Here is a 12,961-nt window from a genome sequence, read left to right as displayed (position 1 = left end):
CTCTCTTCCCAAGCTTGGTCATCCTGATGGTTTTCTCCCAAGCTTGGTCATCCTCAAGTTCTCCCAAGAAAACCGCCTTAAGCTGAACTTTAAACCGCCTGAAATGGCTTAGCGCTAGGGATGAGCGAGTATACTCGCTAAAGCACTACTTGCTCGAGTAATGAGCTTTAGCCGAGTATCTCCCTGCTCGTCCCTGAAGATTCGGGAGCCGCCGCAGCTGACAGGTGAGTCGCGGCGAGGAGTAGGGGAGAGTGGGCGGGAGAGAGAGATCTCCCCTCTGTTCCTCCCCGCTCTCCCCCGCAGCTCCCTGCCCCGCGCCGGCCCCCGCATCTTCAGTGACGAGCAGGGAGATACTCGGCTAAAGCACAATACTCGAGCGAGTAGTGCCTTAGCGAGTATACTCGCTCATCCCTACTTAGCGCTAACTTGCAAATATCTGACAAAGTTACACACTGTGTCATGATATGGACACTTTTACATATACTTTGTAACTGTTACCAGGCACTTTCTTATTTTAGACCAACTTGTATTTTAGGTTTTAGTGGCCCTTTGAACATTGATTTCCATTCTGGATGTCCATCTACGGCCTGCCTTACTCTGCTGTTGGTACAAAGGGACTCAAATTACTGGGTTTGTTACTGCCACACAGGCCACTTCTTCATGTTGTATCATCCATTAGAGCAATGTGCACTGGCGGGCATCCTCCAGTATGTAATATAATTACTGCGTACAATCACTATTTAACCTCCACCTCAATGAGATTATGTAGTTGTTTCAGTTCTGGCTCTATTTACTGCTTTATACTCGCGGAGTGGTGTTCTCGTCTAATAGGATCATCCGCTTTATGTTCTTTCAGGTGGTACAAGAGAATGAGAATGTCGTGTTCTGCCTGGAGTGTGCGCTGCGTCACGTGGAGAAGCAGAAGTCGTGTCGAGGGTTAAAGCTGATGTATCGCTACGATGAGGTTAGTTGATTCACTTTATTGCTAGTAAACCGGATTATCTATTGTAAACACGTTGACAAAAAAAATAATGCATCAAGATCACATTGCTTCAAAACTCATTTTTGTCTGATATGTATAAATGATTACACTTGAGGTCTGATCAGATATTGCGTCGTGTCACCAGAGGCTCTAAAAGTACTTTCTTAGTTGTTCTATAGAAAGCCTCTCAGAAGCTACTTTTGCGTAGTGGACCTTTTGTTGAGAGATCGTTGACTACTAGACCTTCTGTGACGCACTTGAAGACATTGTGCCCAGTTATCAGGCTTTGAGAGGGGCACATCATTGGAGTGAGAAGCAGGATGGCCATTTCGATGAATTGCCCGCCATGTAGTCTGTTCTGACCAAATGGTTAGGAAGTGCTGGGAGTGGTGGTTACATGAGGTTACACAGACACAGCGAACAGGCTTTGGGCAGCCCAGACAGACTGCCAGTAGAGAGGATCATTTAATCCGCTAACAAGCGCAGGGCAGATCCATGGATGGTGGACATTCACTACAGATCCGTCTCTGCCCGGAAAACTTCCAGGTGCTTAACAGAAGGAAATTTGGTGTCATAGCACCCATTACGTTTCCTGCCATTAACACCACCGCACCGTCACCTTTATTTGCAGCGGGGTCGTGAGCAACTGTTACGGACTGAAACTGTATCATCTTTAGCAACGAATTCCAAGTTCTCTTCGGGAGCCGACAACGATTCTGTTTGAGTCTGGAGACCTCATGGTCAGCGGTTGAATCCTCACTTTGCTGTGGCGCAGCACAATGCCCCCTGCTGGTGTGATGGTCTTGGGGGCCATTGCATATGACAGCTGGTCACCCCTGGTAGTGGTACGAGGGACACGTAACAACTCAGCAATATGCTGGAAATCCTGCGGTCACATGTGTTCCATTCATGGCAGCTTCCAACTTTCATATGTCAGGATAATGCTCAGCCGCACACAGCTAAAGTTTCCCAGGAATGCCTCTGCCAGGTTGCCACACTTCTTTGGCCCGCCCAGTAAGCAGATTTAATGCCGGCTGAGCATTTATCGGACAGTTTTTGCTATCTTCATGTGCGCATAATCTACAGGCCCAGGTGAAACATCTGTGGGCAAGTGTGCTACAAGACAACATACAGATCCTGTATGCCTCCATGGCTGAGTATATCTCATCATGTATCCAAGCTTAGAGGCAGCCCAACAGGATTCTAGAGCCTCCATGGCTGACCTGTATCTCATTGTGTATCCAAGCTAGAGGCGGTACAACAGGGTACTAGAGCCTGCATGCCCGCCCGTATCACATCTTGCATCCCAGGTAGAGGCAATACAACAGAGTACTAGAGCCTCCATGCCCGCCCGTATGACATCTTGTATCCAAGCTAGAGACGCTAAAACAGGGTGGGTACTAGAGCCTCCATGCCTACCTGTATCACATCTTGCACCCCAGCTAGAGGTGGTACAACAGGGTACTAGAGCCTCCATGCCTGCCTGTATCACATCTTGTATCCAAGCTAGAGGTGGTACAACATGGTATTAGAGCCTCCATGCCCGCCCGTATTATATCTTGTATCCAAGCTAGGGGGAGTACAACAGGGTACTAGAGCCTCCATGCCTGCCTGTATCACATCTTGTATCCAAGCTAGAGGTGATACAACAGGGTACTAGAGCCTCCATGCCCGCCCGTATTATATCTTGTATCCAAGCTAGAGGTGGTACAACAGGGTACTAGAGCCTCCATGCACGCCTGTATCACATCTTGTTTCAGCGTTACAATCACACTGAGAAAGTTTCATCTAATTCCAACAACTCCTATTCTTTTTGTCAATGAGTGTATACATAGATCAGTTGTTACATGGACATAAACCTGTTTTTGCTGTAATTAACCCTTTCCAATCCAATTTGTAGCCTGGTTTTCCTACGGGGCTTACTCTTTTTCTGCCGTTATACAATGGCGCTATCTGCTGGCTAAAGCCAGTACTGCATGAGGTGACACATTGGATAGGCTCCGACAGCAGAGAGGCTGGCAATATACAGTAAGAGAACCCCGACGGACGTCTTCCAACATCGGAGCTGTACAGCCTTAAATCATAATGTCTTAAGACGTCAGACAGTGGATTGGAAAGGGTTAAAGGGGCTGACAAGTATGTGAATATCCACCATGTAATAATACATTTTCCCTGCAGGGAAATACCTGGCTAGCTGTAGATTTCCCTGGTAAAACCCACATTCTGAAAGTTGTCATCTCTGATAAGACAACTCTTTTAAATAAATCTTGTGTTACGTGAAAAAAAAAATACTCTAAGAATAATAAGTGCTGATATTATGTTTAGCTTTGCTTAGATAGATCTGGGATTAAATCCTCCCATACACATTAATGCTGGAATCTCGTCTTCCTGCATGCACATGGCTATAGGATGAGGGAGGTAATTATCTGTCAGGCACATCTGAAAGCATCAGAGCCCCATAGAAATATATTGAATCTACCATACCCAAAAATGTGAGTGTGAACCTAGCCGGACTGATCTAATGCGTATGGCCAAGTCTAGATATTGTTCTAAAAATACTTGCCTGTAGTTTTGGGGTAGACCACAAGGTGGCACAAATCCTTTATGTACATGGATATTCTGGTTTGGCTTCTATCCCTTCATAGGCCTGTTAATAGAATGGTAGCTATGCTGTTAGTCAATATCCAACCGAATAGGTGACCCTGTGGAGCATTATTCCATTGCTCATTTGCATAGCTTTTTCCCAGGAAGCATTGCATGGCCTAAGTGTCCCTACACCCTTGTGGTGCTCTCCACAAGAAGAAACCTTAACCCCCACTCCCAGACTCGGGCTTTTAGTGAAATGTGTACAAGGTACTTACTGCCTTCCCGGAGTGAAAAGTGAGTAATTTGATTCCCTTTGTACTTAACTGCAAAGTAAGGTAGGATGTAGATGGAGATCTAGAATGGAAGCCAACATTTATAGAACCACTAAACCTAAAATACAAGTTCCCAAAATAAAATAAAAATCAAATGACACTCAGACCCGTGTCAACAGGCAGTCTGTCATCTATCAACGACTGCCTGTTTACTGTGAATGGAGGCAGGCGGGGTGAACAATCCCCGTCCCCACTCCACCTCCATTCACTGAGCAATCGGTGCTGCTGTGTAAAATCACAGGACAGAGTATTGCTGGGACAGCTGTTGGGCGCTTTTGCATCTGACGGATGGTCTGTGTAAACCGGCTCTTAAAGGGGTTGTCCAGGAAATTGAAGGGAACCTGTCACCAGATAGAAGCACAATAAACTAAGCTATAGTGCTCATATGGCTGGTTCCCTGGAGTGCAGAAAGTATTTTTCACCCAGCTCCTCGATCAATCACTGTCACTGCCAAAAATCAGCACGGACCGCGCAGCCATACTGCTGGCTGCATGCTGTACATGCGCACTCCCATAGCAATCAATGGGAGTGTGCGCACACAGCATGTAGCCTGCAGCCCAGCTGCATGGTCCGCAGTGACTTTCAGGGGTGACAGCGCTGGATCAGGGAGCCGGTAAGTATAAGAAATACCTACCTGGACGCAAGTGATGTTGCTGTATGAGCACCATAACACAGTAGAAACCATACTATAGAAATAGATCCTTAAATACTTTCAGTCATTTCAAACCATTTGTTTTAGCTAAGGGACAATCATTGGCGAATAAAAATGTCCACCATTGCATAAATAAACACACGTTGCATCGGGGCGGAGAGCTGAAGACCTTTGGAAACTCTCCTTTACTTGGCCTGCCACTAGAGATGAGCGAGTATACTCTCTAAGGCACATTACTCGAGCGAGTAGTGCCTTAGCCGAATATCTCCCCACTCGTCTCTAAAGATTCGGGGGGCGGGGAGCTGTGGGGAGGAACGGAGGGGAGATCTCTCTCCCCGCCGCAACTCACCTGTCATCAGCGCCGGCCGCCGAATCTTTAGAGACGAGCGGGGAGATACTCGGCTAAGGCACTACTCGCTCGAGTAATGTACCTTAGCGAGTATACTGGCTCATCTCTACCTGCCACTAATCATCCCATATACTAGTAATAGCCCGAGAGAGAAACCGGCAGGATAATGTAGGAATATCACAGCCGGGATAACACCTCAGCTGTGTCCATGATCCTCCAAGATACAGGGCTGCCACGCTCGGGGTTCATTCACATCTACGTTAGGGCTTTCCATCTCTCTGGCCCGTTTTTGGAGCAGAAAAGCGGAATTAAGCAATTCAGTTTTTCCCCATTGATTTCAATTTTTTTTTTTTTTTTTTTAAAAAGGTGCTGCTGCAGAGGTATGTATGGTTTCATCTTTTACATTTGTATAAGTTTCCCAGAGGACCATGAATGGCCTTATAAGTCCTCACACCTACTAGGTGCTCTGCCTAAGGAGAAACGATAGCCTTCTAACTCGGGATGATTAGTGACAGTCATAGCAGGAAGGAGAGCTTAGATTGCTCTTCAGCTCTCTCATCTGACACAACCCACCTTCCTGTAGGAGTAGGACGGGTTCATTTACCTGCCGGCAGTCATTTTATTTCCCTCAGTGATTGTGCCTTAGCCAAAATAAGTGGTTACATATGTCTAAAGGGGTGCCGGGATTGGTTTAAAGTACTATGTAAACTGCATTTTCGTCAGTTTTTTTTTTTTAAATTTCCTGGACAACCCTTTAACGTTTGACCAGATTTAACAAACTTATAGGACATTGAATCATGTATGTATTTCAAGGTGTATATTATTTGTAGGATGGTTTCAGTGTTTTGTTTTTTTTCTTTTGAAAAAAAAAAAGCTATTTATGCAGTTTTTGAGCTAAAGCCAAAAATGGGTTCAATGGAAATGGAAAAAATAAAGGAAGGACTTCTACTACTCCTTCCTGCTGGATCCACTTCTGGCTTTGGCTCAAAAACTGCATCAAAACTGTCACAAAAATTGTGTTTTTTTTCTATAAAAACACGGCGTGTGAAATCAGCCTTAAAAGGGTTTCCCATTATAGGCATTGGCAGTGTTTTACTGGGATATGCCCTAATTGTCTGATCACTGACCCATTAAGGACTAAGCATCATAAATTTAAGACCCTTGGTTCTGGGCTTTAATCCCAGTTGTAGTAAAAATACAGCACGGGATTAAAGCTCCTGCGATGTAGCAGATCAGGTCCTCTGCTGTTAGTCACAGCCAAGGTCCTGGAGGAGAAGGCAGAAGCAGTTTTTAACCGCTTTTGCCTTCTCTCTTGCAGACTACTTATCAGTAGAGATGAGCAAGCATACTCGCTAAGGACAATTGCTCGATCGAGCTTTGTCCTTAGCAAGTACCTGCCCGCTCGGAAGAAAAGGTTCGGCTGCCGGAGGATGAGAGGTGAGTTGCGGCAGGGAGCAGGGGGAGCGGGGGGGGGGGGGGGGAGAGTGAGCGATCTCCCCTCCGTTCCTCCCCGCTCTCCCCCACCTCCGGCAGCCGAACCTTTTCTTCCAAGTGGGCAGGTACTCGCTAAGGGCAATGCTCGAGTAATTGCTCATCTCTACTTATCAGTCATTGAGTGTTATGTAGTGAATGACGACTGGGTGCTCAGCTGTGTTAGCAACTACTGTCAGACTAGGGGGATGTTTCTTTTACTATAACTGCAGCTCCTATGGAAGCCCCAGTTACAGTGGAAAAGTGTGAAATTAAAAAACAAAAAGCCAATGTGAATGACCCCCAGAGGTAAAAAAAAAATAGTTATAAAATAAAATACAGAATAAAATTAAAATATATAAAAAAGAAAATGACCCACTGCTGACACCAACCTAAACCATCGCCATGTGCGTCCTGTAATCCCAAGGTATACAAATTATATGTCAAACAAAATGAGGAACCCATTCCTGTACTTTGTTTTAGACTGACTATACTAATTTAAAAAAACAAACAAAAAAAAAACCTATAAATTAAAACATTTTGTTTTGTTTTTTTGTAGCTTTTTATCCCCAATACAACTAAAAGGAAAATCAGTGAAAAAAGATCTAAAAAAAATAGCCCTTAATGTCACGGGGGAGAAAAGCGCAGCAAAAATAATTTTGGTAGCCGAAGAAAAAAAAATAGGGCTGTAAAATCCCTAAAAAGTGTCTGGCCCTTTTGGACCAAAACACCCTGGTCCTTAAGGGGACTCCCAGTGCTGTGTAGGTACTCGTAAAGGAACCCTATTCATGTGCCTGGGGCTGCATTGGCATACCACTTGGTAGAGGGCAGTGCTGTTTCTCACAAAGGTTGGTGGTTCTCGTGGGTGTTGACGAGGGCATATCATAAGTAATGTACAACCATTGACTCATGGGGAAAACCATTCTGCAGTGCTTTGTGGGTAGATCTGGATTCTGTAGTGTAACGATTAACCTTGTGCCACCGTGCTACAAACTGGAGTGCAGATATGGAATGCCAGAGATGTTACTATTGGTTGCGTAATGTATCCGATTGCCTGTTTTTAATGATTTCCGTTTTCCTTCCAGGAACAAATAATAAATCTTGTCAATCAGATCTGTGGGAAAGGGACTGGTATAAACAACAGCATTGAGAACTGTCTGGTTAAATGTACACCAAAAAGGGGACCAAGGAAGAGAGCCACACTCGATGTGCCATGCTCCAGACTTTCATCCATCAGTTTGTCCAAAAGTGCTTCATCCTGAAGATGCCAACCCTCTCAGTTCTCTGATCATATAAATATATATATATATAAATATATATTTTTATTTTGTAATTCTACCATAGTTTGGAGTACTTGCTGTAGAATGCAGGCTGTCTTTGCACTAGCTCTATGAAGATTTTTTTTTTTTGTTTCTTCTGGTTTTTAGAGAAGTAACTTTGTTTTAGCATTAAACTGTTTGATTTTATTTGTTTTGTATGTAGACACTGCAGTCACGACTTTCAACACTGCAGTCTAGTCACTGTTTTACGGCAGTCTAAGAGGGGCAGTCTGTGTTTTTTAATTTTCAAATTTTTTTTTCTGCCGACCCCATAGACTGAATTCTATACAGAAAGCCTTCCTTGACAACAGTGTGTGTGTGAAAAAGGCTTTTAAAAACATTTTTAATAAGTTTTAAAGTGTTTTTTTTTCTTCTTCGTATTTCTTTTATCCAGTCAGGGGAGCAGTTTTTTTCCAGAGGAAAAAAAAACTAAACAAAAAACTAAATCGAAACTTGAACAATATCTGCTTTTTCTTGGCTATGTCTCATTCTGTCACGTGCAAGATGAATTTTTTGTAATTTTTTTAAAACTGGGGTCTAAAATATAATTAACTTAAAAGGTTAAAATAAAAAAAAACAACAAAACACACAAAAAATTTTTTAAACCGGAGGATAGTTTGGCAGCTGATGGACTTTTTTTTTTTTTTTTCTGAAAACAAAACCAGAGGCAAAACGCTGAGACTTGGAAATGGTTCTCTGTTACCAGCACATTTCTATGCATCAGTTCAAGGAGAAGAAGAAGCAAATGAACTCAAGCAATGCCTTCCTGGCAGAAGTCACGTTTGGAGGGGGGTTGGTTGGGTGTGGGGGGGTGGGGGGGAGGGATATATAAACTGTGCCTGATTTCATAAGGAATCCATTCTGTTATTTTTGGTGCTGTTGGCTACTTTATCAAAAAAAGGAAAAAAAATGTTAAAAAAAAAAAAACTTCAATAGCATCCTTTGAAAAAGAAAAGGAAAAAAATGAATTTAAAGTATATAAATATATATATATAAATGGTTGAAGCCGGAAGTGCTTCTATGTCATAGACGTGCAATCTTTCTAACATTCCATTTCATTCCACTGCTCTATCTCGACACATCACACAATCAGCATTAATATGTACGTACGTTGTTTTATGTTCCAGCCCCTCTCCGTCGTGTGTTCCTGTGACGGAGACGGAATTGCTTTATCGATCACCTTTCTAGAGCCACTAGAGTCTGAATTGTTGTTTTTGTTTTTTTCTTCTGTCATGAATGTGAAATATAATTTTTCCTCATTTGTCTTATTTTTTTTTTTTTGTTCTGTTTGCAAAAATAACAAATTAGAAATCACAACTTTTTTTTGTACATAAGCTTGTAAATTGATAAAGAAAAAATACTTGAGCCTTCTTTTGGGGATTGGGGTGGACAGGGGACGGTGAGAAAAAAAAAAAGATGAAGAAAAAGCCTTACATTTCAGTTTCTTCATCGGATGGTCTGGATGCTTACAGGGTTTATTCTTGTAACATATATAAGTGCTGCTTACATCACTGAACAACTAAAAAGAAATAATGGCGTAACTTTTGCCCCTCTTTTATTTTTTTTTTCTGGTTGTTTTAATGTGTGGGACTAAAAAAAATATATATAAAAAAAAGGGAAATTGTTTTTACAAAAATTTGTTCTTTGTTTCATGATTGAAAGAAATCCGGAAAAAACAAACAAACCGTAGCTAGCCATATTGCACTGAACTCGCCAGTGGTGACTATTGGGAGAGTGTCCTTTAATACAATTTGTTGGTTGTTGTTGCAGAAGACTGAACTGTTTTTGAATATTTAACAATAACATAAACCGAGTCAAGTGTTTTTTCAAATGTGGTTGTCCAGTTTTATGGCCTTGCTGTGTGCTTTTTCCCTCTTGACAGTAAACTTCTATGACTACGGCTTACAGGTTGACATTTAATTTATTAGCACTGCTCTGCTCTCTTTCCTTGTGACGGAAAGACTCCATGTTGTTTATTGCCAGTTTTGTTTACTTTTCAGGTTTGTACAACAAGGTTTATTAATAAATAAGACAAATTTTTTTGATACGCGTTTTTGATTATTTTTTAAGATCCGACTTCAGGTGGTGCTTTTTGGTCCTTTGTGGCTTCACTGTAATACTTAATCATTTATAGGGACACAAAACCTTAGGGCTCGTACACACAGAATCTACATGCTTCTGTATTAGGCTGCTTTCACATCTGTGTCGGAGGTTCCATCGCAGATCCGGCCCGAAATACCGGGGAAAAAAAAGCCGGGCTGATGAGTGGAAAGCAAACGGACTCCATTGGTTCCGTCATAAAGCGGAGACGTTTGGCCAGAGTAGTCCCCCTTTCCTGCTCTTTGAATGGGGCATGGAAGTTGAACCCCCGATGCAGCTGTGAAACCACCCTTACAGACCCGTATTGCACTCGATGTGCCACTAAATGGTTGATTATCTCCCCACGAAGTATTGGAAGCGCATAGCTTTGTAATACAGTGTGCAATAATGCATTCAGATGGCAACTATAAAATCTCTGTGCTTCCATAGAAAATGAAAGGCACACGGAGGTAGGGTGTAGGCGCTATAGACATATGGATCCATACAATACAGATCCGTAGTACAGTCCTGAGCATTCGGACTGAATACAATACGGATACACTGGACTAAAGACTTCCATAGCCTCTCTGTAATCCAACTGTTTTAAGTCATTGAAATAAGAGCCAAAGTATGGAATTGGTGAAATCCAGCTTTGTGTACCTGCTGTACCACTGAATACAGCCATATTGTTCTTCAGTTGAGTTACAAAAATTTTACATCCATACATGAAATATAGTGGCAGATCTTTGTTTTCTACACTGTGTGTTCTCCGTTTACGACACTTCAATGTATATTTTATTTGTTCTGAGTTTACGGCACTCCAATGTATATTTTATTGTAACCTATTCCCACTTACCACAAACCCAATGGTGAAGAATCCTTTTTGTTCCTCCTTCAGTCCCAATGCAAAAATAAAGTCTATAGAAATGTATGTGAATCCTGTGGTTTTCAGCCATTTTGGCCCTGCCTTTTGGAGTTTTTTTTTTTTTCAAAACTTGATTAAACTGGTTTTGGTTTGGTGTTGGTGTGTTTTTTTTTTTCCTTCAAACTTGGTGGAAACGCTGGTTCCAAGATCTAATATGGTTGAGCAACCCAAGGACATGGTGATGGTAAATAAAAAGGACCTGTTTGTCTTATTCGGCTGTAGTAGAGGACAGCGATAGCTTTGATCTATAGCTAGCTTAGTATTTAATTCATAATATCCTTGCTTCTGCATTTTCATTATGGTGTAAGAGAAGAGGTGGTGGATGTGAAGGGCAGAGCTTGGGGTGACAGCATTGGGCTGGAGGTGATAAGTCTCGAAGGTGTTTGCCAAGTTTTGCACATCTCTCATGCAGTGTATAGGGAATAAGTGTCTGCTGGGGGTCCAAAGACTGGGACCCCCCACTGCTCAGCAATCTCCAGCTTTCAAATAGGTAAGGGTCCTTTGGGACGAGCCACTTCTTATTTGACCGAGCAAGTGACATCACCACTAACTCGTTCGCTCTTTAATCAGGCAAATGCATTGTTGGCTTGTTCAAACGAGAATCATTCAGTCCCGGTACAAGCGAAAGAGAGGGACTAAATGAGCGCTGTTTAAACTGAATGATAAGCAAATGAGCCAACGATGGTTTTTATGTCTGCAGAAAATGAATTGTCAAACTAGCGAAAGTGACCGATTACACTGTGCAACAAATCAAAAACAAATTTCATAACCAAAAGTCATTGAAATGTTTCTGTGAAATTAAAACCTGCTGATTACACTGGTAAAACTGAATAATAGCATGCCTCATTTTCAAGTTATTAAACCCCTTAGTGACCAAGGGTTTTTGTTTCCGTTTTAAAAAAATCGTAACTAGAGATGAGCGAGCATGCTCGTCCGAGCATTAGGATACTTGAAAGTACTCGTTACTCGAGCAAGCACACGCGGTGCTCGAGAAAATTTCACCCTGTCTTCCCCACATGTTTAGTGGCTTTTTTAACCAATGAACATGCAGGGAAGGCTTTGCAACTCCTGCCATGACGTGCCAACCCTGTGCACGTCTATAGCAGTGAGTGACTGGCTGGCCAGATCAGGTGACCTAGGATCATAAAAACTCAGGTCACCTGATGCTCGCCTCACACGGAGGCTAGATTAGCTGAGGGACAGAGCTGCTGTGAAGAAGGGAGAGCATTTGTGTAGGTTAGAAGGAGCGTTTAGGCAGGGATCCATCTCCCAAGAACCCAACAGTCCTTTTTAGGACTACAACTCCACTTTTGTGCATCATCAGTTTAGCTGGCTGGGACCAGTAGTGCGCACAAAGCATACACAAGCATCCCGGCTTTATACTGCATACTGTTACCGGTTCTATACAGTATACTGCTACTTGTGTACACAGACTATATAGGTGTTAACAAAACGCCTCATTTTTCATTTTTTAATTTGTTTTTGGCTGAAAGCATTTTCATAATAGGCCCAAGTGTGCGTGCTGGCAATCGACAATATATAACAAGGCTGTACTCATTTTACACTGTATTTTTGGCTTAAAGCGTACGTAAAATAGCTTTAGTCTGTGTCCTCTCAATCCGCACTATATAACAAGACTGCACATTTTACACTGTCTATTTTTCTGCTTAAAGCGTACGTAAAATACCCTTAGGCCTCATGTCCACGGGGAAAATCAGGCCCGCTCCGGATTCTCCATGGAGAATCTGCAGCGGGTCCCTCCTGCCCCGTGGACATGAGCGCTGAAAATAGGAATAAATGAGAATAAACTCACCTCCCATCCGCTCCGTTTCTTCTCTTCGCGCGGCGTCATCTTCTCTGCGTCGCGGCCGGATCTTCTTTCTTCGGCTCGGCGGATGCGCATGATGACGTCGGTGACGTGCCCCGCGCATGCGCCGTCCCGAAGAAAAAAAGATCCGGCCGCGACGGAGAGAAGATGGCGCCGCGCGCAGAGAAGAAACGGAGCGTGTGAGTAAATCCCGATTTTTGTCTCCCGCGGATCCGGACGGCTTCCATAGGCTTCAATAGAAGCCCGCGGGAGCCCCGCATGAAAATGGAGCATGGTCCAGATTTTTTCATGCTCCATTTTTTTAAAAATCCTTTTTATTGACCATCTGCGGGTATTTATCTACCCCGCGGGTGGTCAATGCATCCCTATGGGGTGCGGATCCGCGGGCGGGAGAAGAGTTAAAATCCGCTGCGAATTTTAATTCTTATTTTGCCCGTGG

The 12,961-nt window shown here is 43.1% G+C and overlaps 1 protein-coding gene across 2 annotated transcripts in view; it reads left to right on the top strand.

Annotated features, from left to right (window-relative positions):
• The window catches only part of JARID2 (jumonji and AT-rich interaction domain containing 2), a 167,615-nt gene extending 159,279 nt beyond the window's left edge, over positions 1–8,336 (top strand). For both annotated transcript variants that reach the window (XM_066579388.1, XM_066579389.1), the window contains exons 17-18: positions 857–964; positions 7,457–8,336. In XM_066579388.1, the coding sequence (XP_066435485.1) occupies positions 857–964; positions 7,457–7,633 (285 nt within the window). In that variant the 3' untranslated portion in view covers positions 7,634–8,336. The remainder of the gene's footprint in view (positions 1–856; positions 965–7,456) is intronic.
• The last annotated feature ends 4,625 nt before the right edge of the window (positions 8,337–12,961 follow it).

Source organism: Eleutherodactylus coqui, chromosome 9, assembly GCF_035609145.1.
Source record: "Eleutherodactylus coqui strain aEleCoq1 chromosome 9, aEleCoq1.hap1, whole genome shotgun sequence".
NCBI classification, from domain to species: Eukaryota; Metazoa; Chordata; class Amphibia; order Anura; family Eleutherodactylidae; genus Eleutherodactylus; species Eleutherodactylus coqui.
The sequence above is the reverse complement of the archived record's forward strand: the minus strand, read 5'-3'. Positions and strand labels throughout refer to the sequence as shown.